The sequence below is a fragment of the Vanessa atalanta genome, chromosome 10, assembly GCF_905147765.1.
Source record: "Vanessa atalanta chromosome 10, ilVanAtal1.2, whole genome shotgun sequence".
NCBI lineage: Eukaryota > Metazoa > Arthropoda > Insecta > Lepidoptera > Nymphalidae > Vanessa > Vanessa atalanta.
The window spans coordinates 11,965,831-11,993,340 of record NC_061880.1 but is presented as its reverse complement, the minus strand read 5'-3'; the positions used below and the strand labels follow the sequence as shown (position 1 = coordinate 11,993,340).

General features: G+C 33.0%; 1 protein-coding gene across 1 annotated transcript; it reads left to right on the top strand.

Annotated features, from left to right (window-relative positions):
- Positions 1 to 2,046: 2,046 nt before the first annotated feature.
- Positions 2,047 to 25,523, top strand: LOC125067099 (alkaline phosphatase-like). Its single transcript, XM_047675479.1, has 11 exons — positions 2,047 to 2,228; positions 4,891 to 4,972; positions 11,845 to 11,986; positions 13,210 to 13,384; positions 13,973 to 14,151; positions 15,485 to 15,692; positions 23,087 to 23,266; positions 23,560 to 23,754; positions 23,860 to 24,054; positions 24,833 to 24,966; positions 25,314 to 25,523. Exons 1-11 carry the CDS (start codon positions 2,132 to 2,134, stop codon positions 25,521 to 25,523), a joined length of 1,797 nt encoding a protein of 598 aa, XP_047531435.1. The 5' UTR covers positions 2,047 to 2,131.
- The last annotated feature ends 1,987 nt before the right edge of the window (positions 25,524 to 27,510 follow it).

The window sequence follows — 27,510 nt, the reverse complement described above, 5'->3', positions numbered from 1 at the left end:
GATTGTTTTACAAATTTTTTGTAAATAAATTCGCAGATGAAAGTTTGTTCAACATTAACCAATTGTTTTGGTAAAAAAATATTTGTGTATATATTTTTTTTTGCACAAATTATTCAAAACTTTTTACAATTGATATTTTAACTACTAAACTAAAATAAAGAATTATTGTGAGAGAGAGAGATCTATTTATTATGAACCGCTTTAAATTTTATCAATTTCATTAAATGCGACTCAAGACTACTTTGAAAACACTCTTTAAATGAAGTACAATTCACATTTTGGAAAATGGATCATTAACAAAATGTGACTTCGCGGTTTTGTTTTATTTGTTGTGAAATTACGTGCAGTACGTGACAATAATGTTCTGCGTTAACAAATCTGCCGCATGTAATTCTACCCTTATTAGTTGGCGTGCCAGCCACATAGCTATTATTATATTTCCAACATACAAACAATCTCCCTTCAAATGAGTTGACAAAATATATACGAATTGTTCCAGGATATTACCTCAAATGTACAGTCAGATAGATTAAACTTCGCACGATGAAATATTTGTTTGCATGAGTTGAGAAGTTTGTTATTTATGCGGAAAAAAATATCTTGTTATGTTTCGTCGAAAAGCCGAGATTGTTCAGTGGTTAGAAAATGTTGATATTGACTGAAAATTGCAGGTTTGAACCCAGGGCACTGAATTTTCATATGTTTAATTTGTATTTAAAATCAATCTCGTTCTCATTGGTGAAGTAACAGATCGTGATTCTTCATGAGTGGGATTAATTTTACATGTTTATCCGCGAATTGAATTTGAGCAGCCCTGTGTAGAAAGCTTCAAGTTTCTTCTCAAAAAAGATAAGGTTTCGTCTTATAGTTTGAATTAACAAACTGTCGCATTTTATTTTGCGCTTGTCTGTCTGTCTAGACTCATATTAAAATTGCGTATTTCTGTTACCTATTCACATTTAAACCGTTGAACTGATTTAGATGAAATTTGTTATGAAGATAGTTAAGACCTGGGGAAGGATAGAGGTTACTGTTTATAATTCATCCTTCAAGCGTAAAATTGTGGTGACGGTTGGTGTGAAAAGCCGCAGGTTTAGCTTGTTTAAGATAAATTAAATAGCTGACCTATTTTACTCGATGTTTAGTTTAAATTATTGGATATTATAATTGTTTTAAATCATTTTGTATAAATTATTGTGGTTCAATTCTGTTCCATTTGTTATCGGGGGTTTTACTAAGCCACAACACGAATATGCTTGACGAATATGCTTGATGAACTAAATAAAATATCATCTGAAATAATATAAATTAATATAGAACGATAACTTCCACACAACAAAAACAAATATATACTACTTGCTATGTCAGATTAGTGTTAATTTAACGTTTAAAGTTTATCTTAAATTGCGTTGCTCGGAAATGCACTTTCAGAAGTAGTTGTGTCCGATAGCGCTAACGAATAAATAAGACGCCAATATAAGTAAATATCTGATGTTTAGTGGAAGGTGCCCAAGCCTAGTTCAATTTATATTAACTTACGATACTAATCGAGGAGGACTGGTAAATGGACCACGTTATGGCGGTCACCAGTACTCATAGACATTGGAGTCGTAAACATTTTTGAACTATTTCTTACGTAGCTAATGCGCCACCAAAATAATTGTGTCTGTAGTTACAAGGGCTCAGTCACCCTGGAAAACGGAACCCAACTATTATTGTTATTTGGTGGGAATATATGATGATTTGGTGGTGGATGGTATCTACTCAGACTGCACAAAGCTCTACCACCAAGTAACACATTATAGATAGTTCAGATGTCAGATGCGCCTTTACGTCTCCGAGGTATCTGATGTAGAAACAACTACTAACTACCAAAGTATATAAAAATACCAACTAAATTTGTAGTATATTATTAAAAATCCTGGACCTCTGGAATCCTGGTTATTAGGGATTTTAATAACTCTTTACTGGCCTGACTTGGGATATTTACCAAAAAACATATAAACTACAAATGTATTGTTGTTGCAGATTAATGGATAAGAAGAATTCAAAGCTGCTTGTACCAGCGAAATTTTTAACAGTTCTTTCGTGCCTGTGGAAAGATCGTCAGCACCGATGAATCTTGTTAATCATGAGTGCTTGGTGCTGCATCGTGATCATGATGTGCACGATCAACAATGGAGTCCTGTCTCCGGCACCAATGAATGCAGAAGTTAAGGAAACATACGGTAATTATTCATCGTTGTTTATAAACAGAACGTAACTTAACGGTGCCCCTCAACCCGCAGCAGAATAAGTTCCAAAACTATGATATTTTGGAACTTATTCTACTGTGGGTTGAGGCTATGGAAGACCTTAGCCCAGCAGCGGGAAACTTAATAGCTATCAGTCAACTTTTACTTCATTGAATAAAGTAAATATAAATGTGAACTATTCACATGAAAATATCTTCAGAGAAGCCTGCTTATTTTTACGCTTACTCGCATTGAATTATATCTCTATGTAATAAAATAATATGCTTGTGTATATCTGTGTAAGTATGGGTCGTTGTGTGCGTGATGTAGTTCTCAAAAGTCCATGATGTGTAAACAGCTCTGAAGTCAGAATCGAGTCGTTGGTTAAAAATAATAATGCTCGAGTGGAGAAGAAATGTGGAATTTGTAGATCGCTTTGATGTTATTTCTTGTGACAATTGCGGATCAGAGCATCGACGAAAATCACAACTTTTCGTTTCACTAGCTATTTACTTTTACTTGTTAGTTGCGGTTAAACAGACATACAGGCTGAAGTGTGATTTGTATTTATAAACTTTTCCATTTTCAATTGAAAAAATCGTTGGATTTATTTTGTAAAGATCGTTTGTAAGTAAAGTTATTTATTTATTTTTTAATTTTAATTAAACTAGCTGTATACCCGATGAAATATATATTTGGAAGCGGTTTTCAGGAACCCACTTAATATTCTTAAGTATTAGAGTTTTTTGGTAACCTGCGCTGCCCCTAGATGATTTTTCATATCTGGCAATACACTAATGACTATGAATTAAATACTAATTTTCATCTCCTATTTATTCGCCTTATAGGATGAATTTTCAAAAACGTCTTGTCAAATTTTCAAAATTATTGTCTTTTACTCATGAAAAGAAGCCTAAATAACAAAATTCAATTTTTCAATAATGACGAATTTATATACAAAGTTTTATTCACTATTTAACCCGCTTAGGGGATGAATTATCAAAAACTCGTGCTACTCTTTATTCTATAAAAAAATCCTGTTACGAAAAATCATCTTGTTAAACCTACCAGTTATAGTGCGCTACTTGTCGAGCAGACATTTTAAAATGTTTTTAAGTAAATATGGTATGGTGGTTTGTTTATGTAATAAATATGACGACGTCCTTAAGACTGATTTAACTCGGCATTACACAACGGAGAATAGCTAGAAACAGAAGATATTAAAAAGTGTGCACAAACACAGGTGCGTTCTATATTCCCTGGTAATCCTAAACTACTGGAGAGATTTCAGGCCCAGGACAACAATTTTAGTTTTAAGTGCTTCAAGGACCACGAGAGTGTTAAATGTCAATTTCCATTGACAGAAGAACTCATTATTTTTTTGCCAAATACGCAAATAGCTTTACGTCTCGTCGCGTCGTATATATTTCTGACGCTTTATAAGCCGATCTAAGGGGGCAATCATTATGTTACACATAGTGGCAAAGGAAATTTGTTTGGGATGGTAATTGAGATATATTTCTTTTCAACAAAAGTCAAACTGTATGTAAAATCTGTAAGTCTAGACATAAATAAATGGTTATTGTGTACGTCTGAATCTTTCCTATAAGAAACGACACAATAAATAGATATCATGTTTGTCTGACATTTATTTTTTATTTGAGTATAATAAAACAAAATCATAATGTGACCTTTTTTACTTGTTTGTAGGGCCGTCTGGGTACCACCACTCATTAGATATTCCACCGCCAAACAGCAGTACTAATTACTGTTATGTTCTGGTTCGAAGGATGATTGAGCCAGTGGGTAAACAGGCATAAGGGGCATAACATCTTAGTTTTCAAAATTGGTGGCGCAAAGGTGTAAGGAATGGTCAATTTCACTTACAACGCCATTGTATATGAGCGGTAGTGACCACTTACTATCAGAGAGCTCATTTGCTTTTCCGCCAACCTATACTATAAAACAATCAAAATTTTTAAAGACCTTGAATAGTTGTTTAGTTATCCTACATTTTGGTATAGATTTAATACAGATTATATTAAACAAGAATTAAACAATTGCTAAATTGGATGTAAGCAAACGTCTACCAGTGTTAATGACAGCCTAACATCGTACCGAAACAAGATTTGTTTATCTTCACTTCAATTGTAATTAAATAACTACACGATGAGTACTATGGATAATAATAGTACATTTTTACATTACATTACATTAGCAGCCTGTAAATTTCCCACTGCTCGGCTAAGGCCTCCTCTTCCTTGAGGAGAAGGTTTGGAGCATATTCCACCACGCTGCTCCAATGGTTGGTGAATACACAGTCATGTGGCAGAATTTTCGATGAAATTAGACAATGCAGGTTTCCATACGATGTTCTACTTTACCGCCGAGCACGAGATGAATTATGAACACCAATTAAGCACATGAAAATTCAGGTCTATAAACATGTAATTTGTTAATAACTGAACTTCCCTGCTGAAATATTTACCGGTTGTCAGCTTTCACGGTGATCACGGTGTTAAAGTCAATTAATTTGAAACAAATATGTATATCAACATCCATTTACATTAAACGATAGTTATATCATCCTTCATATATTGTATATATCATTTATATCATCCATATATATAAAGATAAAGATGAAGTAATCTTTCAGATCGTCAGTACTGGTATGCGCAAGCTCAAGAAACGCTACAAAAGCGTCTCCTATACGCGACCGAGAAGAATCCAGTGGCCAAGTAAGTAACGACTAATTTAATATATGTATATTTATTTAAAAACATTTTTGAAAATTAATCATCATACATTGTATTTACAGTATTTATAAATCATAAGAATTGTCAAATTTTTAATATCAGAAACGAGATTTATGCGATACGCAGGATATTACGTTTTTTTTTTTTAATGTTTATAACAAAAAGGTTATATGTTAATGGTAATATTTATTTACTTTCGCAACAGTAAATCTTTGAAAATTCCTAATAGCTTACTTTAATTAAACGTACCTTGAAATCGATAGTTTTTAGGATTCAATTTAATGTAAAGCTAATATAGATTGCAATTAACAAATTAAATATAAATAAGTAACGTCTGAACCTGGGCTGTACGGTCAAACCAAAATTTTTTTTTAAACTTTGCTCATATTAAAAAAAATAACAATTAATGTAAAAAATATCAAAATTGTTGACTTTAACGTTTGATACGTCAATTTAAACTAAGAAAACTTTTTTTTTAAAAAAAAAAGAACACACGTGTCAAAAATTTTTATAATCTATTTCACGTAGTTTCCAAATATAATTTTCTAATCGAGTGCATAATATATACAGTAGAAATCGTAAATTTATAGAATTATCTAATACATTTTCTCCGTACCAACTTTGAACTCCGATTAGAATATTTTAACTTCACACGTAGAGTTTGCACAACTTAGCTTCAATAGTTTATGGTATACGGGCTGCTTAGCGATGTGAAATTCGCAAGTTTCATCTCCTTGGGCTATTATTGCTCCCAATATTAGTATAAGTAGTTTACGTATAATTGTTGAGACATATAAATATATCAGTAATTTTATGCAAAAATTAATTATGACTACTTAAAAAAACCTACAATTGTATTTTTTTTTCTATTTGTCTTTAATTACCACTAATTAATTTTACATTTATTTTAATTGTAATTATGTTTCAATTCCCGCTATTCTCTTAGGTTTATCAGTAACGTAGGTAGTTAGTTCTGGTAATATTATTATGACTCGAATAATACAATTATAAATATAATCAGCGGCTCACGCTCTGAGCAGCTGTGCTTGCAAAAATAAAAACGCCTACTTTGTTCTCTTGCGAGCAGAGATTATGATTATAATACGAGTGAAATTATTTGCATAAACGTTTATTAGAGAAATTCAACTTATTCTTAATAAAATAATAAATTCTTAATAAATGTAGATTTCTATCTAATATTTTTTTTCTATATAATAACAATTGAAACAACTCAATAAAACTAAAAAAAAAAAAAACTAAACTCTTAAACTCGTAAACTCTTTTGTTTTTCATTTTTTGTTTTGTGTATAATTTTTGTATTACATAGAATAAGTGTCTTTTTGTTCTGTTTTAATTACTATACATTTTGTGTCTGTAGTAGTGTAATTTATTCAGCCAATAAAGATTATTATTATTATTATTTTAATTTTCAACATTTAATGTTTCTCCTCTTTCGAGGGGGTTAAAACTTAAAACGCGGGCCACAGCCAAGCGTTAAGAAGTGTTTATATTAAGAATGTGGTCGATGTAGTTGAAGATGTTATAAACTTTCGGGTGATACGGCAGGTGTTAAGGATTGTGGCTTTCTGGAGCATGTGGAGTATATATGTTGGCATTTGTAAGGTGTTCAGACTTTTTGTCAGGGATTTTGGTACGATACCTGTCGATGAAAGGACTATTGGGACTATGTGTACTATTTGTGCTTTCCATTGTGTTTTAATTTCTATGGCAAGATCTTGATATTTACTTAGTTTTTCTGATATTGTGGTTTGTATGTTATGTGAATTAGGAACAGCTATGTCAATCAGATAAACAATTCTATTGGTTTTATCGTGAATGGTGATATCTGGCCTATTATAATGGATGGTTTTGTCAGTAATTATTGTTCTATCCCAGTAGATTTTATGGTTTCTGTTGTCTAATACACTTAGTGGTTTATATTTGTAGTATGGTTTAATTTCTGTTATAAGTTTATATTTGAATGCTAAGTGTTGGTGTATGATTGCGGCCACTTGATCATGTCTATGCTTATAATCGGTTTGTGCGAGAGATTTGCAAGCCCCCGTTATATGCTGAATAGTTTCAGAGGCTGTGTTACAATGTCGGCATAAGTCACTTGGTTGATTGCGATCTTTCATGATGTACTTCCTATAATTACGAGTTGCTATTATTTGATCTTGAATAGCGAGCATACAACCTTCGGTCTCAGGAAACAGTTCACCTCGTTTGAGCCATTCGTTCGACTTATCTTTGTCGACGTAGGGTTGGTTCAAATCGGCTAGGTGCCTTCCATGTAGTGTTTTTCCGGCCCATGCCGACATTTGTTGTTGTATACTTATGACGTTTTCAGTTAAATGAGTGTTTTTGTCATGTAAGTTTAGTGGTGTAAGTTTTTTATCTATTTCTGTTGCGTGTTTATGTAGAGGTGAGTGTTCGGATTTAACATGGAAATATGCTCTGAGTGATAAGATCTGCTTATTGTGTAAATTTTGTACGTCTATCAATCCTCTTCCTCCTTATTGGCGAGGTAGTGTGAGCCTCTGGATACAAGATTTTGGATGATGTTTCCTATTTTTGGTTAAATTTGTATTTATTGTGCGTTGCAGTTTTTTGATGTCGCTTTTTGTCCAGTGTATTATTCCAAAAGAGTAAGTAAGTAATGGTATTGCATATGTGTTAATAGCTTTTATTGTGTTTTTCGAGTTGAGATGTGTCTTTAATACGAGATTTAGTCGGTGAGAGAATTTTTTAAGCAGTTCTTTTTTTATTGTCGTTTGTAAAATTTGCCTAGATTGTTTAAAACCAAGGTATTTGTATGTATCTTGTTCATTCATTGGCTCAATTTGTTCACCGGTTTCAAGTAGGTAGTTGTTGTTAGTAAATTTTCCTTTCAAAATTGACAGAATTTTGCACTTATCGACTCCAAATTTCATTTGAATATCTTTTGAAAACTGTTCAGTAATTTTTGCTAACTTAAACAAGGTGTTTTTTTCGGTTGAATAAAGTTTTATGTCATCCAAGTACATTAGGTGCGATAAGGTATACTGGGAGTTATTACTGTAAAGTGTAAATCCTTCCTTGGTTTCATTCAATAATTGTGAAAGAGGATTGAGGGCCAAGCAAAACCACAAGGGGCTAAGAGCGTCCCCCTGAAAAATTCCACGTTGGATGCGGATTGGTTCAGAAGTTAGAGATTTCATGGAAGATTGTTTTATTCTCAGTACAGTTTGCCAGTGTTGCATGGAATTTTGAAGAAAGGATATTAATGTTGGGTTTATTCTGTACAGTTTTAAAACATATATTAACCAGCTATGTGGAACCGAATCAAATGCTTTTTGATAATCTATAAACAAAGTATGAATGTCTGTTTTTGATTTAGCGGCACTATTTAAAATGATTGCATCAATAGTAAGTTGCTCTTTACAACCTTGACTATTTTTTCGACACCCCTTTTGTTGTTCGGCTAAAATATTGTATTTAGTTAAGTGTTTATGTATTTCTTCACTTATGCAAGCTGATAGAATTTTATATATGGTTTGCAAACAAGTTATTGGACGGTATTTATCTGGATTTGTAGTATCGTATTTGTCTTTAGGTATTAAGTATGTGATTCCTTGTGTTATGTATTTCGGTAGTAAATGTGGTGATTGAATAAATATGTTTAAATACTTGTGTAAGTATGAGTGTGTGCTAGTAAATTTCTTGTACCAATAGTTATGAATATTGTCTGAGCCTGCAGATTTCCAATTGTGTGTTCGTGTAATGACTTCTATGAATGTATCTATTGGTATGAATTCAAACTGCATCTCTGGAATATGTGTAGTCGTTTCATTAACCCAGTCTATGTGTTCATTATGATGTACGGGGTTTTCCCATCTGTTAGCCCAGAATTCACGAAATATTTCTAAAGGAGGTATTCCTAGATTTTGGTCAATATCTTTATCCGTCGATATTAAATTTCTATAAAAATTTTTTTCGTTGTTAGCAAATTTATTGTTTTGTTCTTTACGGGCTGTACATGTCAAATACCTCTTCAGCCTGCTTGCTGTTGCATTGAGTTTCTGTTTCAAAGTATCTAAGAAGTGTTCTAGTTGTGTGTTTGTGTTTTCATGTTGTGCGTGTAATTGGTATTGTGTTTTTATGACTTCTACTGCAGTTACTACTTTTCGGTTTCTATTTCCCCTAATATATTGTGTTAATCTGCCTATGTTGGCTCGTAATTTCCCTATCTTATTTTCTAATCTTCTTTGCCAACTAGGTTTTCGAAATGATTTATTTTGATTGCTGTTTAGGTTGCTTTGGGTTGAGAATGACATTCTGGCCCCATTACATTTAGCTGCAGTCCATGCTGCCGAGTAAATTATTGTTTGTAGAGTATTAAAATCAGTATCAGTGTTTACAAATTTTGTTAGTATCCTTGTATTTATGTATTTTGTAATAAAACTAAACTTTTTAGATGTCTTTTGTTTAGGAATGTATGGTCTGCTAGTTGGTTCTGTACTAGAAAAATGTTCTTGAGCACGTAAGAATGTATTCTCTATTTCAATGTTTACTTCTAAGGTAGTATCGAGTATAGATTGAGTGCTGTTGAGTCGTTCCATATCGTTAATAAAGTTGGTTGGTCTGTAGTTTCATCATCGATAGGTGTTGCTGTAGTAGAATTAGTGCATGTAACTGTAGTGTTTTGAATATTTCTAGATTGCAAGTTGATTTCTAAGTTGGATTTTAGTGTATAGTTGGGTGAATTGATGTGTTCAATGTTACTTTGTTCTCTTGTTTGTACCTGTTCATTATCTATGTTTTCGGCTAGTGTATGTGTTAAACGTAATTCATCAGCTACTTGTTGTTTAATTAGAGTTAATCTATTCTCTTTTATATATTTGTTATTTATTATGGCTCTTCTTTGATCTGCTAATCTTTGCTCTGTAATGTGTGCAAGCTCTGGGTGTAAATTTATAAACTCTTTGTGTAAACGTGTCCTATAAGCAGTCTTATTGGTCTCTAAATGTGTGACTCTGAAATATATTTTAATAATTGTTTCATTCCATTCGTTTGTCCATTTCATGCGTTTTCCTGATAGTGTCTTATTGGAAGTTTGAAGATTTGTAGAGTGTTGTTGAACTTGGGTTTGGATAACTTGTAATTCTGCTTTAACTTCATCGTAAATCTGATCTATTGTTTCTTGTGCTAATAATTTTTTTTGTATAATAGCTCTACGCTGGTCGCCAATTCTCTGTCTGCTTACTTCCATATGTGGATATTTGTCTATAAATTTGATATGTAATGAAGAAAGATATGAGTTTGTGTCTGTTTCTAAATTTGTAAGATAAAGGTAGGTACGCAGGATAAACTTATTCATTTCTGGACTCCATTTTTTACGTTTTTTAAAGTTACTGGTGATGGGCACGGGTTCTTTGACAAATATTGTCTCCTGTGCAACATCCGCCAGTTGTGCACCGTTTGATGATGAGTGTGACGAAGACGCACACAAAAATGGCGCTGAAGATGGAATTGATGGGAATAGAGATATAGAGGATGAGTAAGAAGTCTGTGAGGACTCTTCTTCTACCGACGGCATATTTGCCTGTATATTTTTCTTTATTTTGGACCTAGTTATCATATTATTCCCACGAGTAGCTGGGGACCTAACGGTCAATCACAGCAGAGCCCCGCGTTCACTGTGATAAGGGTAAATTAAATTAGAGGTCCCCTTGTCTCTAAAGTTCGCATACTTACGACTAAGCACCCCCTTAGCCATGGAGCCCTCGGCGTATGCTGTTCCACCTTGGCTTGGGTTGTATCTCTCTTGGTCTGTCTTCTCATCTTAGGCCAATCCGACATGAGTAGCTCTATCGGTATAGCCCTAAGAATCATTGAAGCGCGCAAGCCCCATCACGTCGGCAACGTAGAGATACGACGATGGGGTTATTATTATTATTATTAATTATCGATATAATGGGTTATTAAACATCCTGTTATGTATTTTATACGTCAACTCTATGTAATTAATATTATATCATCGAAATTGTTTTAATAAGATATGATATCGAAAATAAAATATATTATTCAACCTCATTCAGCCATAAAACTCTATTATTTACCTTCTTTTTATGGTATCGGTAGCAAATGGGCCACCTGATGGTAAGTGGTCACCGCTGTCTATAGACAATGACGTTGTAAGAAATATTAACCATTCCTAACATCACCAATGCGCCACCAATCTTGGGAACAAAGATGTTACGTCCCTTGTGGCTGTAGTTACACTGGCTTACTCACCTTTCAAACCGGAACACAACAAAATTGAGTACTGCTGTTTGGCTGTAGAATATCTAATGAGTGGGTGGTACCTACCCAGACGGGCTTGCATAAAGCCCTACCACCAAGTAACCTCAAGGCAATATATAAATATTATTATAAAATAAATTGCACAAAGAATTTATTAACATTAATTCCTTTAATATATACAAATATGAATTAAAAATAGCTACTGTATAAATCTTGACCACGTGGAATAGTGCAAGAATGCTAGCAGCATTTCCCCGTTGAATCGCAATTCCGATGCTCTGAACATAAAACGAACCAAACCTCCTGTCGTCAGTGGAGACAATAAGGCTAGGCGTTATAATTTTAATAAAGGTTTTTGCACTACTACTCCAAGGGTAAAGTGTTTCGACAGCTCTAAGATACTTATTACATATAATAATTGCCCCTTTAATTGATCTTCAAAAGAGTATTTCATGAGACTTGATACCGCACGATAATAGCTATGTGCGTCAAGCAGATCACATTTCTTTCATTTTAAAAAGCAAGTGAGTATATTGTATATGTATAAATGTATAATATTATTTGTATAGGAACGTAATATTAGTCGTTGGTGACGGTATGAGCTTAACAACAGCGACAGCGGCTAGGATTTTGCGCGGACAACGGAGAGGTCAATCAGGGGAAGACGCGGATCTAGTCTGGGACACTTTTCCCGCAGTTGCTCTTGCAAAGGTTTGTCTAAAAAGTTTTTATATATGTTAAGGTAGATTATAGATTGGTACCAATATATTATTTCACACCTTAGTACTTATTTATTAAAAAGATATATAAATAAATGTATGTATATTTTTGGTATTCTTTTTATTACGATGAAACTTATCAAATACTTAGTATTAATACTTAACGAGCACTTATCTTTAACATTAAGCGTGTTAAATATTTAATCGAAATATATAAAGTCAACGTCACACGGACTGACCTTACAATTAAAACTTCTAAGCCATAGTAATTTAGCTAGTTACGTCCAGTTTCTAAGATTAAAGTGCAACTTCTCTCTTTGATCCCACGGTAATTTCTAATCTAAACAAATCGTCCAGTATAATTATATTATACGGATATACTACGGGACAAGATCAAGAAGGGACTTATATATACATGGCGTTTTGCCCAACTTAATTAAAACTAAGTTAATACATAGTGTTATCTTAGGTGGCGATAAAGGCTACGGGGTCAGAATGTTTGGTGTATAAGCCATATATAACACATTCTTGTAAAAATAAAGACTATTATTACGTATCACTTTGTTATTGGTTGCTTAATTACAAACGAAGCCTTATTTACTCGAAGTCAGTCGTTAATAAAGATTTAAGTGTCAGGCGTGTATTGCATTATGTTCTGAAATTGGAGCTAAATAAGTGTCTAGTATATTTTGATGACCTCCGTGGTTGAGTAGTGTGTACACCGGTTTTCATGGGTACGCCACTCCAAGGTCCCGGGTTCGATTCCCGGCTGAGTCGATGTAAAAAAATTTATTAGTAATCTACGTTGTCTTGGGTCTGGGTCTTTGTGGTACCGTCGTTACTTCTGATTTTCCATAACACAAGTGCTTTAGCTACTTACATTGGGATCAGAGTAATGTATGTGATGTTGTCCAATATTTATTCATTATTTATTTATTTATAATTTGATTTAATAATTAACAATGAATAAATGTGTGTAACTATTTTATTTTGATTAAATAACTATAAATATAAATATTGTCGTGTGTTTTAGACAGAGTAAAACAAAACAGCTAACATCAATCCTTGTGTCGTAAAATGAAGGAATATTTGACTTTTTTTTTTTACTTTTATTAATATAATTTAAAAAAATTATCTTCAAAGTTATATGACTGCGTGTAATCACAGATGTGCCGACTTAACCCTGTTTAAGTTATTTCGTTTGTATGTCATTAGACGTACAATATTGATGCTCAAACGGGCGAATCCTCCGCCTGCGCAACGGCCCTCTTATGTGGAGTGAAAGCTCGATATGAAACCTTGGGCCTCGACGCTGGAGGTCGTTTTAATAACTGCGCTTCTGCTATCAATTCCAAAGTTACTTCGCTGATCGACTGGGCGCACGAGGCTGGTAAGTTAATATGACTAAAAATATTATAAGTAATAATGTTGTTAGTGTTTCGAAAAATATAAATTAATATATTTTGTTAATCAAATTGTTAATAAAAATTGATATAATCATGTTTTATGTCCTTTTTTATATCATTGATAAACGTATTAGTAAATAAACCTTATGGTAAGCAATTACTGGCTATAGAAATTGGCGGATCTCGTAAGAAATTTTAGCCATTATTTACATCACCAATTCGCTACCAACCGTAGAAAGTAGTTAGGTGAGTGACCTAATCTTGAAACCGGTACAATATATCATGTAAAACTTAAAAGCGTCCTCGGTACGTTCCTTGCTTACGAGATGACTTATAACCTATACATATATTACTATAGATTTATTTCTGTTTGACTGTATATGAACGCGAGGTCTAAAATGTTTATAATTCATCTCATGCTTAGCAGTGAAGGAAAATATAGTTGGGAAACCTCTATATTATGTCTGATATGTTTTTACACCAAACTGCATTGGAGCAAGTTGAATAACTACCAGACAACTTATCCCAGAATAGAGCAGTGACAAGTTCATATTTTTTTTTTATTATAACAGGTAAATCAAGTGGTATAGTAACAACAGCGCGTATCACGCATGCAACACCAGCAGCGTTGTATGCGCACGCGCCTTCGAGGTACTGGGAAGATGACAGCCGCGTGCCACCGACTGTCAGACGCGACTGTAAAGATATCGCCTTACAGCTTGTTGAAAATGAGCCTGGAAGGAGTATAAATGTATGTCATTAATATTAATAATTATCTGAGCATCTATCTTAAATGATTAATTCTATGCCTTTGCTTATGTATTGTAGAACATGATTCAGCAGAATAATCTTTGTTCGTCCGTGTAGTATTAAATAGTATCGGATATAGTTTAAATATTCTGGGTTAAAATGTATTTCAGATTTATAGCTGTTACAGAGTACCAACTTAACTTTTACTTAACATTTGAAACTCTTTGGTGGTTTGTGCATTCTCATCCCGGGAGGACAAATTAACTACAGATCCCGTAGATATTAGCACCCATAATATGTCAAACGTGATTGTAATTATAATGACTTGTATTGCTGATTGATAGTAGAATATGTGATGAATAGTGTATAGTGGTAGTGCATGTCATACCTATCCAGGGCTTGTATAAACTACCTCTAAGCAGCGTAGTCTAGCTACAGGCTAGGCTAGGCTTTTAGTTCTCTCTAAATGACCATTTAAACAAAGACTTACCCGCCATTCTTTGTTTAACATTTTTTTTTATATTTACGTGTAAAACGAAAAGGCCAAGGCAGCCTATTGATGTAGGGCAAGATAATTATTTTTCCAATAACCTTTTTTCTATACAAGATGGAAAGTAAAAGGGGATTGAGGTCGCATTTTATGAAATAGTTCTTTGTTCAACGTCACGATTGAATTTTTCAATAGTAAAGTTTTTAACTCAAGTAATGGCAATTAAACCAATATTATTCGTAATATAAATATTAATATGATAAATAAAATCAGTCTATCGTACATATAGTTCAAAATACAATGGCAAAAAGTGTAATGTCTTTATTAATTCCGAGTCAATGATCGCTTCGATCAGATGTTTGTATGTAATGATTTTGTAGTTTGTGCTATAGTGATGTTGACTGTCTCCTAGAGTTTTTGTTTAGCTGATAAGCCTGCATATATTACTTAAGTTCAAATCCAAAAGAATAAATAAATAAGTAGACAAACATTTGGAAGACAGTATTTACATTCTTTCGGAATGTACGTAAAGTCATTTTGTCCTTCGCGTGTAATATTTTTGAGTATATCAGGGTGCCATTCCATCGGATTATGGGTGTGAGGGAATAAATAGCTCACTTGGGTTTGAGCACGCACTTGCACGTTATAATAAAGTGCGGTTAGATATTTTCTATAAGTACCGGCAAGAAACTTAATAGTTACTCTTTTTTAAAAGATATTTTAGTTAAATACAATTATAAGCTAATATTGAATAATATGAGTTTTATATTAATGTATTATTGAAATGATTTAAATTAACTGATCAAGTTGATTGATGAATTTAATAAAATTATAATTTCAACAGGTAATAATGGGTGGAGGGAGGCGTCACTTCCTACCAACGGTAACCCCTGATCCTGAGCATCCGAATAGAGAAGGTAGAAGATTAGATGGTAGGAACTTAGCAGAGGACTGGGCAAGAGAGAAAAAAAGAAGGCGACTCCGAGCCCAATACATACATTCGCGGGAACAACTAGCTAAGTTAGATCCAAGGACAGTTGACTATTTATTAGGTAAGTAATACGAACGTAAAAGATGATTAAAAATTGTATAGATCTTTATCTCAGATTGTAAGAGATATCTTTGTAATTAAATAGAAAAAAAAATCTAAATCTTATCTTACCAATAATATGATTGCATCAGCTAGGATGTGTGGTGACAAGACCAGTTTGGTGTGCAGGAGATAAGTAAAAGTCGAGAGATGCGCGAATAATGGATTGATTGATTTATTGATTGCTATTGCTATTTTTATTTCGAAGCGTTTTATATTTATAGTAGTTAGAAACGTGTGTCATTACAGAATTAGCTGATATATATTTTGATGCGTTGAATGCTAATAAAATGCGTTGTAGTAGGTTACAAAATGCGTCATTGCAGAACTTGTTGATGTTAATGTAGGTTATCTACAGATGGATGAACGGATGTTCGATAGTCAATTACACCAGAACGGCTGAACGGATCTGAATGAAATTTGACACTAATATTGATTATAGACTGGAATAGTACATAGGTTGCTTCTATCCCAGAAAAATATACCTAACACCTAGACGAAGTCGCAGGAACTAGTAAAGATAAACAGATACGTGTGCGTCTCAGGACGACCGACAGAAGTGAAAACGTAAACATTATCTTAGTTATTTCACACGATGTGTAATATTTTGACAAAAAGAGTATGAATTTTATATATGAAAATAAAATTACCAAAAGTAATTAAATTATCAGTATTTAATAGGCAAAGCAAACTGATCCAGTTTGTTTACTCATTGAATATTGTATTTATTTTATGATGCGCTAAAAATATATGCAATTAAAATGAATTTTACATTGATGACATAAATACAACGAGGAATACGAAACTGAAATGAAAAAAATAATTCAATTCGGTTTTATTATTGTTATTATATATTTTATTGAATCTCACGTTACAATTTATTAATATTAAATTATATACAATTACATTTGAATTTATAATTGATACAAAATATCACGCGACGATAAGAAAATCATTAAATTTTTTTTTATCTTAACACTTATAATAACAATACTAAATGAATTACACAATGATAAAGAAATTACACGTGCTAGATGCTGACCGTCCGTTCATGTCCGTTACTGTGGTAAATAATAATAACCTTTTTTGTCAACTTCGTTGTATTTATGTGTGTATCATCTTCGTCATCTAGCCTACATACAAAACATTAACAGCCTGTAAATTTCACACTGCTGGGCTAAGGCCTCCTCTCCCTTTGAGGAGAAGGTTTGGAGCATATTCCACCACGCTGCTCCAATGCGAGTTTCGAAAATAGACACATGCAGGTTTCCTTACGATGTTTTCCTTCACCGTCGAGCACGACATGAATTATAAACACAAATTAAGCACATGAAAATTCAGTCGTGTTTACCTAGGTTTGAACCCGCAATCATTGGTTAAGATGCACGCGCCACTGGGCCACCTCGGCTCAAATCGGCTTCTCCAGCCACTGGGTATATCAATTTATCTGTGACACTCCTCTGAATAATGCGCTAGCCGTAAGCATGATCGGCCTATGGCTTATTTAAAGCCTTCATATCTTCGCGGGTGGCTTTTATGTATTCCATTCTTAGACGCACTTTAGTTATCGCCTTGTTCCATCTTCTTTTTTTTTTGAACCAGGCACAACTTCATTTTAATTTAATTATACAATTCTTGCCATGTCTTTTCATGCTGGCAACATTGTGTATAAGCTAAATGCAGATGATTTAGTTGGCTCTCTGGCAACCGTCATTGTACACAGAATTCCCAGACTAAATATTTTATACTAACACATTTTCGACTATAACGACAAATATTACACTTTTGGAAAAATATCCGATTTTTCATGAAACTTATATTACTTACATATTTCTTCGGACTTTTCGAGAGTTGTTTTTTAATATTCTGGGGAATTATGAAAAGAAAATACAAAGGGTATTAACTATACTGAAGTTCCTTTAGAACGTAAGATATCTTAAATTTAAACGGAGATAGAGGAAAACGTTTCCAACTATTCAAAATAAGTTCTCGAACAATAAATGAGCGGTGAATTATTCATTTTAAACAAAAGACAAAGAATGTGAGACAGTTCAACCGTATCTCGCGAGGATAAACTTTAGCTGTATATAAAAATAAACCATTATTTTAAGTTTTCCATCGATATAAATAAGTTACTCCATAACATTTGTTTTTGTATAATATAAAAGGTATCTCGTTTGAATTTTTATCACGTTATAGGTACTTAGCCAAAACGGTCTAAGTAGAAAATCAAATATTTTACATGTAAATAAAATTATAAATTTTAAGTTACATATTTTTTACTTATTTTTTATCAACGGAAAGATTGTTTGAATTTTAATTGCTTAATTTGTGCTTATAATGAAATTCATCTCTTGCTCGGCAGCAAAGGTAAGATCTTAAGAGTATTATATTCGCCCACATTTATGTCTAAGAACCAGCAGCTTAAACATTAGGTATAAAATTTAAGAAATTTACTCACTAGTAAGATATGTACTGGCGTGTATTGTTTGTAGAAGCCTTGTCTTTGAGACTTTATGTATTTTATCACGGTATTTTGTTTTAAACAAACGATGTCAGTTTTCATTAAAGTAAAACGCTCTCTTTTTGTTAAATGCAACAAAGTATTCCTTTATAATGCATTGTTCATTATTTACTGGTGCAGAAATGTATCCACATAATTATGGTTGTAATTTAAACTGAACTTGTTTCCAGTTAAACAATAAGTGCGGTCAGTTTATTATATTTTATTCCCTCATCGGTGAAGTGGGTGGCTTAACTTTTATTTAGGTATTTTTTATCATTAATATTAAGCTGATTAAATAAAATATGATAAATCTAATTTTTTAATGACCTCATTTTGTTGGTACACATGCATCTTGATCGTTTATTTACGTGTTCAAGCCTTTTTTTTGTTTTACGAGGAGGAAATGCATTTACGTATGCCGCCCAGTCGGGGGACCGGGATGGGTATGTGGGACTGAATCGGGATCTAATGCCCCGTGCCAGGGCACGCTAATGCTAATGCCCTGTCCTACCCACTAAAACCATCCTCGGGTTTCCACCATGTCGCCGAGTGGTGAGGCCACGAGATCGCCAAGGGCATGCAACCGCGACCCCACCAGCGGCAGCCGCCGTAAGGCGGCTGAATATTTATGGAAAGCGCGTCTTGTGCGCGCCTTCCATGAATACCTCCCTCCCCCATCCTCCTTCCCAATTTCCCTCATCCTCTACGTAGGACTGTGGTGAACTCCCCCGAGTTCGCCACCGCCACTAAATTTCTATGTGCTTAATCTGTGTTTATAATTCATCTCGTGCGCGGTAGTCATGAAAAGCATCGCAAAAAAAATTTACGGATGAAAATTTGCCACATGATTGTGTCCCCACATCAACTTGAATTGGAGCAGCACTGTGAAATATTCTCAAAACCTTTTCCTTAACAGAAGACGAGGCTTTACACCAACAGTAGAATCTTCGCAGGACGTTATTTCAATTTATACATAAATAAATTTGTTATCAGTTATATGAACGCTATTACTAATTTATTACTTAATAAAAAAAGAAAATTTATACCTCGACAATTATAGCAATCTTTATATGAATAAAAGTATAAATGCAAATTTTTATTGCTCGATTACTTGATCGCAGCATCCGGCATTCCCCGTAAGTGGAATAATCACTACAGATATTAGGCAGCCAGAAATGGTCAGCTAGTTAGAATTCTACGCAAACGGTGTAACTATCGTCAGACAATAAAATGTAATGCGTTTTAAAAAGCTCTCGCATATCGAAAGCTTTTCTATCCGCCAATGAAAATGGTTCTCCGTCTGCGGGTTTTATGGCCTGACTTTTAGAAATTGCCAATTCTCCGATGAAACTAAAACAAGTTGTGGTTATACCTAACCAAAATTTGTTCATGTAAGTTCTGTATAATTTATATATTTATGATATCGAGTTCGATTAAATCTTTATTGTATTAAATTACAAAAATAAGTTTTAAGGATAAATCTTAAATAATATTATTAATGCGAATGTGAGTTTGTTTGTAACGCTTCACGTCTTCTTCTATCCCTTGACTTTGTCTCAAATTATTTGGGACAGAACAGCAAGTCTCTTTATTCTCCTCTGTTATTCGTAATCTGATCGTCGACATTCATTTTTCTCATATTTACAAACTCTATGTCACCATGTCTTCTTAGGTGATCTTAGGTGATTCATCTCTCTATGTTCATCACTCAATACACATTTACGTTTTAACTACTTAACTCATCATGAGAGTTTTCGTACACGTTGTCAGGGGTACAGAAAAGCACATAGGGTAACTCATACATATCCGGAAACTAGAGGATAATAAAATAGCATTCAATGGCGGCCTCGTCACTAATAACGACCTCGTAGTGATGATACACAAGAGAAGTGTCAATATACTATCCATTAAGAATGTGTGCAAGTATATATAGCTCATCATCATATATAAAACATCCAATCATTGATTAAAATTTAAAACATTCTCTCGAAATTTTAGCAACGATTTTAATGCGAAGTCTTCGAATAAAGATATGCTTATTACGATAAACAAAGCCGAGAAGTAATATCTTCAGCTGAACAAACAGTTTAACTACCGTCAGAAGATAACTAGTTGCACAGAACTTGTTACAGTTAAGAAACTCAAGATGACGGTTGTTAAAATGGACGGAGCTAATCAAAATAGCTTAAAATGTGTGCAGCGCTGAAATCGCTTTTTAATGAATTTTCCGGGTTCTTTTTACTTGGAACTTTGTATTAATTTTATTATTTAATTGTTATATAAAATGACCTAGACCTATGTATATATGGAATTAATTTTATTCAAAGATCGTGTACTTATTAAATGACTTTTATTTATTAAATTTAATATAATTTACGCTCAATGAGAATATATTTCAAGGTCAAATTATGTTTATTGTAAAGCGGCTCATAAAACGTTTCTGATGCAGACTTTTCACTTTTACTAGGTACATAATTATTTAAATGAGACCGCGTAATCACCGCTGATGCCTTTTTATTATGTTTGAGTTACCGGGACTTGTGCTGAGCATGTTTTTGTGTAATCGCAGCGGTCTACTGCGAAATCCTTTTAAATTATTCCTGATATTATCCGGATTTATGTTTAGGATTTACGGCTTGGGGTTAAAATGCTAATCCCTATTATATAAATGCGAAAGTTTATTTATTCATTTTTTTCTTTATTCACATAGCAAATGAATCATTTTTTGTACCGGGATAGGTTATTGATCGATTGGTTTTTCATCCGGAAAAATCGAAGGTTACGAAAAATGGGTTACGGGTTTCGATTAAATAGCGATAATGAAAATGTTTTTTTTTTTTTTTTAATAACACACTGGCCATTTTACTTCTAGGGAAGCACCCGCCGTTCAGTATTAATTGGTGGTGATGTGACAAAATTCGTCGTCGATTTCAATCCGATATAATATTGAGTTAACTAAATGAGTTTTTTTTTTTAATATTAAGAGCCTTTTATCGTCTCAGTAATAGATTTTTTAAAATCCAATTTAATGCTTTTGTCTCTGTAGATAAGTAACGTCCAAGCCAAGTTTTAATTTCATAAGATTTATAGTTGAGAACGGAAATTTTTCGACTCAGAAGCTCTCGTAAACCGTAGGTGTTAATATTCGCTCAAATCTATAAAATTTATGGCAAAAAACGTAAGATTTTTATAGTTTAAAGTTTTCTTTGAAGTAGACGAAAGAGATAAAAGTGATAACGTTATTTGTATTCATAAAAATGAAGTCGATATTTTGATTAAATGAAATCACTTAAAGGATTTAAAATAATAGAAAAGCAAGCATTTTAATGCACTAATAATGAATAATTATTTAAAATATGAGAGTCGAAATGGTCCAGTGATGAGATCGCGTGCATCTTAACCGATGATTGCGGGTTCAAACCTGGCAAGCAGCACTGAATTTTCATGTGCTTAATTTGTGTTTATAATTCATCTCGTGGAGGAAACCTGCATGTGTCTAATTTCGAATAAAATCTGCTACATGTGTATCCACCAATCCGCATTTTAGCAGCGTGGTGGAATATGCTTCAAACCTTCTCCTCTAAGGGAGAAGAGGCTTTAGCCCAGCAGTCGGAAATTTACAGCCCGTTAATGTGTAATGATGTTATTTAAAACATCTATTAAGTTAATCTATATTTATAACAGATTTCTAATCATCCCAATAAATATTATGACCAACTTGAAATTTTCCAGATATTACATATTTATTTTCGTTTAACGAAATTCGATTTAAAGGAATTTAAAGGTTAAACAACAATTTTATAAATAAAAATTCAACGGTATCGAAGCGTGGGTGTGCTTTTGATATTACAAAGATATTCGTTGGAAAATATTTTCGTGGAACAATCTTACAAGTCTATGAAAATATCCATTTTAGATCCAATGTTTTGTGACCTGTAGGGCCTGTAGACTAAAAATATGTCAAATATGTTTATGTATACAACATACATATTATTTATATGTGTATATATAATAGTTAACCGATGTGTCTTTTAAGAACTTTTCTGGTTGGTTGTTCAGAAGAGATCACTATTTCAGGGAAAAGATCGCTCGTTGCATTAATATTTTTTAAATACCTTTAGTCTTATTTTTTTTTCTTTTTCTGTGGATCGAGTGTGATGTTAAATAACTTTTCTAATGAAACACATTGTTTTTATATAGAATCTGGTAGATCTTAAACTCCTTAGACCTGTGGATATTAGTGCTATCAAATAAACTTTTTAATATAAAAATAGACACCTTACGTCGAATGGTCAATTGCAAAGAAAAAACTGATTGTACCCACTATCGCTGGTAATCATTATAAACATAACATAAACATAAGAATATCGTTTTAAACATAATACTGTTGGTTTATTTGTGTTCGTTATAAAACAGCTAGCTCAGCAACGTGCATTTAACTCAACAGCGTAGTAAATTAATTAGGTAAACATATACGTTACTTTTAATCGTACCATGAATTTTGCATGCAAGTATTACGGCAGAGTCAGAATTTATTCGTTAATTAAAAAAAAATAGTGACTTCAAATATTTATCAATTCCGCTTTTTTTCTCTGTAAGAACATAAGATATTGTTGATTGTGAACTCATGTTTGGTAATTATATTATGTATAATGTCGTTTAAAATCATCATCAATGATACCTACTTAATATTTAACTATATAAAAATATTTATATATACATTTATTTAATTATTTGTATTTTATCCAAAGCTACCTTTAATAATTATTTTGAAACTAAAATAGTTTAGTACACATCATGGGTTTTATATTTGGTTTTTCCTTCAAAAAATATTTTATTTTGTTACTCAGGTCTATTTGAATATTCTCACATGGAGTTTAATGCGGAACGAGGAGCCGTGCTAGACACAGAGGAAGGTACAGCTACTAGTACAACCGTGAAAGCCGACGACCCTTCATTAGCAGACATGACTCGTGTGGCACTTGCTATATTGACGAAGAATGACAAAGGATTCTTTTTACTTCTAGAAGGTTTGGAATAAGTGAATAAAATACTTGCTATAATAAGTTTGACGTATCATTCAATATCCATTCCATTTTCAAAATGTCAATAAGAGCTGATACGACACAATCTGGCAAAAAGAGAACATGAATTATCTTTCTCTTTCTAATAACATCTTCAATTATGTCAATTAAAATAATTTTACAAATATCAAAATCCTCCGAATAGGATTCTTCATGTATATTCTGCATCATACAAAATAAAAAACATTAACAATTCAATAATGCTACCCATATAATGTTTTCATTTATTTCATTTTTAGGCGGACGAATAGATCACGCTCATCATTATAATAATCCCTATAGAGCACTTGATGAGACATTAGAATTGGAAACGGCGTTATTAGCGGCCTTGGAAAAAGTAAATCCGGCAGAGACTCTCATTGTCGTGACCGCAGACCACGGCCATGTAATGACTTTTGGGGGGCAAGCCACACCCAGGGGCCACCCCATATTAGGTACGAATTTATGTTAATGCTCTTTAGTTTTATGAATATAATTGTAGGTCTTTTTTCGCTACGATACAATCAGGATAAATATTAAAAGTTATTTAATGTCTGTAGGTGCTGATACAGTAGTATCAGATATTGATGGTTTAAGATACACTACTTTACTATATGGAACTGGACCAGGACATTCAGAGCCTCGAGCTCTTCCTTTAAATGGTACCAGTACTCCAGCTGATGCAGTTCACGCTGCAGCAGTACCACGGCAATGGGCGACACATGGAGGGGAAGACGTGCCAATTTATGCCTTAGGTAAGGTATTCGTTGTAATTTTTTTAAATATTCTAGAATATTCTAACAATAAAATAATATATTATTTGTAAAGATTTTACAAACGAGTCTTGTTTGTTAAAAGTATTCGTTTCTGGCTACGTAGAGTAGCAAATAATTGAAGATCAGCTTGACCTTTTTGAATACAGATCCTCGTGAATTTATAAGGTCAAGTTTAATTTCAGATTTATCTAGGCATAAAGCCTTCATTACTCTGCATTTCAATTATGTTAAAGTTGTTTTTGTGATGGAAAATAGCTGAATTTCTTCCGAATTTTTCAAAAATACGATACAAATCGGAATCTTGCGATTTATGTTGCAAATGTCAAATTTAATAATACATTTGTTTTCTTTAAAACTACAAACATTTTTATTTCGTTAAGTAGAAATATGTATGTGTATGAAATGTGTCTATCAAAATGCGTTAAATCAGGTTAAATTTCGCTGCAAGCGCCAAAAGTTATTAAACTCAAAAAAGAACTATTTCAAATTCACAAAAAATCTATCATCTCTACGATTCCAAAAGACTGTTATTTTAAGTTATATTTATAAAATTATGATGGATGACTTCACTTCAATAATACTAACTGCTACATCTACACCATATCGTTTGATCTTTTGAACTGCTATTTACTGCTTACAACTGGATTATTTTTGAATTTGTCTCCATTATAGAATGTGTACCCTTATCTTAACCCTCCATAATACATTTGAAGAGTAAGTCTATAAGATGTATGATAAAAGCGTTATATTTTCTTAGGTCCAATGGCGACTGTCTTATTCGCTGGAGTGGTGGAGCAAAGCTATATTCCTCACGCCATTGCCTACGCTGCATGTCTTGCGCACCAAGCACGACGATGTCATGAATCGATTTTCAATTACACAAAACCACAGGTGAGTTAGAGGTAGTGTGTGTAGCTGCCAGTAAACAATTTTATTAATTTTATTTTTTATTAATTCCCATTAATGGTATAATGCCTCCTCTCCTCTTCTTCTCTATGATGAATGTTTTGGTATTTATATCATCATGCTGCTCCAGTGCAGGTTTTCTCTTGATAGATTTCTTCATACTGAACACGAGAATTGAAAACACAATTAAATATAACAAACACAATTAAATATTAAATTTCAATGGTGTTTTTCCGCGTTTCAACCCGCAATCTTCGCTACCATTCACGGGTTCTACTGGGCCATCTCGAGTCATTTTAATAAATAATATTTTAACATGAATTTTTTTGCAGGCCAAATTGCCGAGCTGCGTTCCACCAGAGGTAAGCAGTGTTTCAGCAGCAGATGAAACAAGAAATGAAGGATCCAGCGGGCGTCGTGTCGTTGTCGCGTCGAGTGTCATGTCAGATGAAAGAGTTCCGCGTTCACCCGCTCCGCTTATCGCTCCTCTTGTGAATGTAATACACTACCTAATATTGTTTGCGTTGAGTTTTGGACTTTAAGAGCTCAATTTGCTACTATTTAAGTTGTTTGATGTCACTATCAGACATATCCTAAAATGTTTTTTGTACAGGGAGCGTTTGTAGATACTACGGCACTAAATCAATGTAAATAATATTGTATTTGATAATTGTAAATAAATACTTCGGATTACTTACAATTTGTTTATTTTATTTAAAAATGTGAAAATTAAAACCCAGCGATTATATTATAAGGGATTAATAATGAGGCCAGAATATACTCAAAATTACTAACAAAATAGCGTTCAGTGCCTAATACTTGTTATTTTTTTTACAAATCATAAATCTATTAAATAAAAATACAAGCGTAAATTTTTTTTTATTCTAATAAAAACTGGCAAAAAACTAATTAACATTAGTACGGCTGTTGATTTTCTTATATCAATCTCTTTTCAACTCGATCAATAAAACTGTATGATATTCGTTATTCATAATAATTAGTAAATATAATTATAACGCCAACATTAAAGTTATAATACAAAGATTGCTTAATGAATGTGTTGAATTTTTAAGCGTAAATAGCAAAGTTAAATTATAAATAAAATATTCTTGTACTTTAAATTGCTACGGCGAAGCAAAAAGATCAAGAAGCCGCGTGCGATGTTGAGAAACGAGGCAATTTCCTGTGGGCTTATTCTGTCAGAGTGAACTCGAACCGTGACGTAGATTTCAATTATTTTATTGTAAAACTTCAAAAAAACATATTATGATACATTGGCTACGATAAATGTAATATTGTATATAATATAAAGTTTTTTTTTTATGGAAATTCAGATTGGCAATTACGCCAAGTGGCAAGTGACTACCACTAGTAGATTTTGGCATTGTAAAAAATATTAAGAATCCCTTACATCACCAAAGCACTAATACACTTTGAAACAAAGATGCTATCTCTCTTTTACCCTGATACACTCAACTTTTGAAACAGGAACACAACAATACTGAATATTGTATAAGTTAGCGATGCCTACGCAAACGGTCTGTACAAAGCCCTACCAACAATTTATAGCAATAAAATCAACAGATTCTATTTCAAGATTTTCCGATTTGGTCTAGTGTTAAATATCTCCCATCCGACGAAAACAAAAGGCTTTTTGAAGTGAAGCTACCTACTTGTAAGTCTTACGAGAGTAAATTTAAAGGTCAGACTGGAGTACGATGTCTGAAATCCAATAAATTTTAAGCTACTATCGGTTCGGAATATAGATACGGGACGAACCAGTGAGATAGCCTTACTCCAGTACTTATTAAAATTACTCCAATGTTATTGCTAAAACAAACTTTTCTTATATCTGAAAGTAACATTTTTCATTTATTAAAGGCATTCTACAGGATTGTTAACTCTGGATATACTACTTTACGTAAAATAATACCTTAGACCTCATTTTTTATATTCAATATCGAAACGGCCTAGAGTCATTATTGCCAAGATGTGCTTTCATTTAAAAAGTTATATTATAGTTATTCACTTATCACTAGAATTGAGGTCAGGTGATATACTTGTTTTAAGGAAAATAAAATAAACTACAGAAAGACAAGTTCTTACGCAAAATATTTTGTAAAATAAAATATCGTCGTTTATTTCAACCAGTAAAAAGAAAAATTACGTACGATAGACGCGGACGAGCGGAGCATCGCTTCAGACATTGCGTACTTGAAACGATTCGTTTAAATAATTTACTCGAGAGATTTCATTTCAGCAGATATATGCAAAGCGCGACCAAATAAGATCAGACAAAAATAGTTTTAAATTGAATAAAATTTATAAATGTTTTCAGTTCTGTTTATAAATAAAACTTGTAACAAAAAACGTGTCACTTTGTATTTATTTCATTTCAACTTTTTTAGTTTTTTAGTTCGATGACACTTGGAAGTAAGGTTTTGGGCAAGCCCTTCTGGGTCTTACCTAGACCACTCACTCATCACATATTATACCGGCAAGCATCAATACGTACTAATATTGTTATAT

What these genes read in the sequence shown, in the direction of transcription:
- LOC125067099 (XM_047675479.1), top strand. Translation starts at nt 2,132, where the DNA reads ATGAGTGCTTGGTGCTGCATCGTGATCATGATGTGCACGATCAACAAT. An exon ending in CCGCAGTTGCTCTTGCAAAG is followed by an intron (nt 11,987 to 13,209) that starts GTTTGTCTAAAA and finishes GTATGTCATTAG; the next exon opens with ACGTACAATATTGATGCTCA. An exon ending in AGCCTGGAAGGAGTATAAAT is followed by an intron (nt 14,152 to 15,484) that starts GTATGTCATTAA and finishes TAATTTCAACAG; the next exon opens with GTAATAATGGGTGGAGGGAG.